This window comes from Sinocyclocheilus rhinocerous, unplaced genomic scaffold (assembly GCF_001515625.1).
Source record: "Sinocyclocheilus rhinocerous isolate Xijiao unplaced genomic scaffold, SAMN03320098_v1.1 scaffold1511, whole genome shotgun sequence".
In the NCBI taxonomy this organism is placed as follows: domain Eukaryota; kingdom Metazoa; phylum Chordata; class Actinopteri; order Cypriniformes; family Cyprinidae; genus Sinocyclocheilus; species Sinocyclocheilus rhinocerous.
In genome coordinates, this window is record NW_015666239.1 from 20,197 (window position 1) to 23,029 (window position 2,833).

A 2,833-nucleotide genomic window follows, 5' to 3' on the forward strand; every position below is an offset into this window, starting at 1 on the left:
TGGATTTAAACATTCTTCGAAACATTTGGGATAATGTAAGTACACAAGTCAGCAAAATATATAACACTGTTCTCGTGGTTTCTGGATATTTTAATAAAAAAATCTTACATATTGTGCCTTTAATGCAAGATTACTCCATAGTGCATTTATTTATCAAAATGCTGCTCTCTACCTGACTCGTGAGTTTATGGACACTGAATGTCTTTCCTGAGGTAAATGTAAACACGTCATCAGAGAAGCACTAATTAAATGTCAATAATTTCAACCCTTAAAAATTTGGATGAAACCAAAAGTTTCAGCAAAAAATTTTCTTTGTTGTCGAAATTTCGGCATCACTAAATTCTTAGCTGTTTTTTTTTAAAATTTTATTTACTGTTATTCATTGACGTGTTATGCTGTTGTGTGTTTCTGACACTCACACGTAGAGATGATTGACGCGTGGATTGACGCCCAGTGAGTTCATCCAGTTCCTGAAGGTTCGCTCCTCTCTGGTCTCTCCTGACAGACATGAGAACATGATCATATCAGTTTAACATGATCTCTGAATATTGATCAGCAGCTTTACAATATATTGTAAACTGTAATGTATTTCTGTGATGCGCAGCTGTATTTTCAGCATCATTACTCCAGTCTTCAGTGTCACATGATCTTCAGAAATCAGTATAATATGCTGATTTGCTGCTCAAGAAACATTTCTGATTATTATTATTATCAATATTTAAAACAGTTGAGTACATTTTTGTCAGGATTCTTTGATGAATAGAAAGATCCAATGATGGATGGATGGATCTTTTTGCAATATTCTTTAGCTGATAAAAACAACTTCTGACCATGGCATTGATCTATTTCAGTTCCCATTAATTACTTTCAATCATGTTGCTCCAAACCTGTATGATGTTTTGAAGAGTCTTGGGAATCAAACTGTTTCGGTTTCCATTTACTTTAATTATATGGACAAAAAAGTCAATGAAAGTCAATGGGAACTGAAACGGTTTGGTAGAAACCTCTTGTTTTGGGTTCAGCAGAAGGTTTGTAGATGAAATGATCTGACGGTTCAGACGGACTCACCCTCGATGGAGCTCCAGTCGATGTCCTGGTTCTCGGGCTTCTTCAGAGCTGGGTACTTGTTGAAGAGGTTGGCCACGTAGGCCAGGTTGAGTTTGGGGTTTCCTCGCACCACGTCTGTGGCCGTGACGAACTGACGGCATCCGAGGCGCTCTGCCTGCTCCAGCATGGTCTCAGCTCTCTTCAGCTCGTCTTTCTCCTGCGATGGCGAGATGATCATGTGTTCTCAGTGCTGTCTCAATGTGTGCATGTTAATGATGTACTGATGAGCGGTTTCCTCACCCGAATCCCAGACATGTCGATCGGGATGGCCGGGACGCCCTCCTCGTCTCCTTTGGGTGCCACCTGGTTCAGGATGTTGTAATAGGCCTTGGAGTCCTTCAGACGACAGTGAAGGTGAGGTTATGAGCGCTGTGTCCATCACAGTGCTTCCGGCATATTTACATTCAGAGAGCAGCTTCATTTACACTGATTTACAGAATCACAGCAGGAACTACACAGCAGGAACTACATGATAGTAGAGTCGCTCATGATGGACAGACGGACGGACGGACGGATGGATGGATAGATAGACGGACAGAGAGATGGATGGATGGATAGATAGATAGACAGAGAGATAGATAGACGGACAGAGAGATGGATGGATGGATAGATAGATAGATAGACAGACAGAGAGATAGATAGATAGATGGATGGATAGATAGACGGACAGAGAGATGGATGGATGGATAGATAGACAGGTAGTAAGATAGATATATAGATGGATGGATAGAAAGAGAGAGAGATAGACAGACAGAGAGATGGATGGATGGCTGGATAGATAGACAGACAGAGAGATGGATGGATGGATGGATAGACAGAGAGAGAGATGGATGGATAGACAGAGAGATGGATGAATGGATGGATAGACAGACAGAGAGATGGATAGATAGATAGATGGATGGATAGATAGACAGACAGAGAGATAGATGGATGGATGTTTCTCTGTCTATGGATCAGTCTGAGCGTGGTTACCTTGATGTCGGAGCTGAAGTTGTTGATCTTGGAGCAGCCGGCCTCCTCCAGGTGATAGTTAGCCCAGCGCAGCAGCAGCTCCTCAGGAGACAGCTTGACCAGATCCTCCAGACTCTCTCCATCCCTGAGCAGAGAGATCAGAGCTGCACACACACACACGGCATGCGTTAGATCAACACACGTGTCGTTTACTCGAAAGAAATACGCAAACTCTCAACATTCCCTAATGTTAGTATTTGGTTTTTGTTTTAACCAAATAAACGTTCCAGGAATAACCAATAATAATGTTCCAGGAATGTTCTATTTTAGATTTGTATTTCTTACAACCATAAAATAATGTTCTCGGAACATTGCAGGGAGGTTTTTAGACAACATTAAAATAACATAAACCAACTAATGGTTGTTTTTAGGTTTATATTACAACCATACATTAATGTATACAAAACATTCCCTCATGGTTTCATTTTTACAACTATAAAATAACTTGTACAGAATGTTCTCTGATGGTTACTTTTATTTTTACAGTCATATATTAACTTACACAGAACATTCTCTATTTTAAAGTTGTAAAAATATAACCTAAAATAGCTATTAGGCAACATTCTGTAAAGTTATTTTATGATTGTAAAGCTAACCTAAAAACAACCATTAGGAAACGTTCTGTTTAAGTTAATGGCTAGTGTGTGTGTGTGTGTGAGAGAGAGTGTGAGTGTGAGAGAGAGAGAGAGTGTGTGTGTGTGTGAGAGAGAGAGAG

At 40.1% G+C, this 2,833-nt stretch overlaps 1 protein-coding gene across 1 annotated transcript in view; it reads right to left on the minus strand.

The window, feature by feature from the left end:
• Nucleotides 1–2,833, minus strand: part of LOC107732195 (plastin-2-like) — a 17,325-nt gene that overhangs the window by 5,113 nt on the left and 9,379 nt on the right. Inside the window, exons 8-11 of the mRNA XM_016543468.1 lie at nucleotides 2,080–2,222; nucleotides 1,348–1,443; nucleotides 1,069–1,264; nucleotides 420–498 (exon numbers count right to left, since the gene is read on the minus strand). Of these exons, the coding sequence (XP_016398954.1) occupies nucleotides 420–498; nucleotides 1,069–1,264; nucleotides 1,348–1,443; nucleotides 2,080–2,222 (514 nt within the window). The remainder of the gene's footprint in view (nucleotides 1–419; nucleotides 499–1,068; nucleotides 1,265–1,347; nucleotides 1,444–2,079; nucleotides 2,223–2,833) is intronic.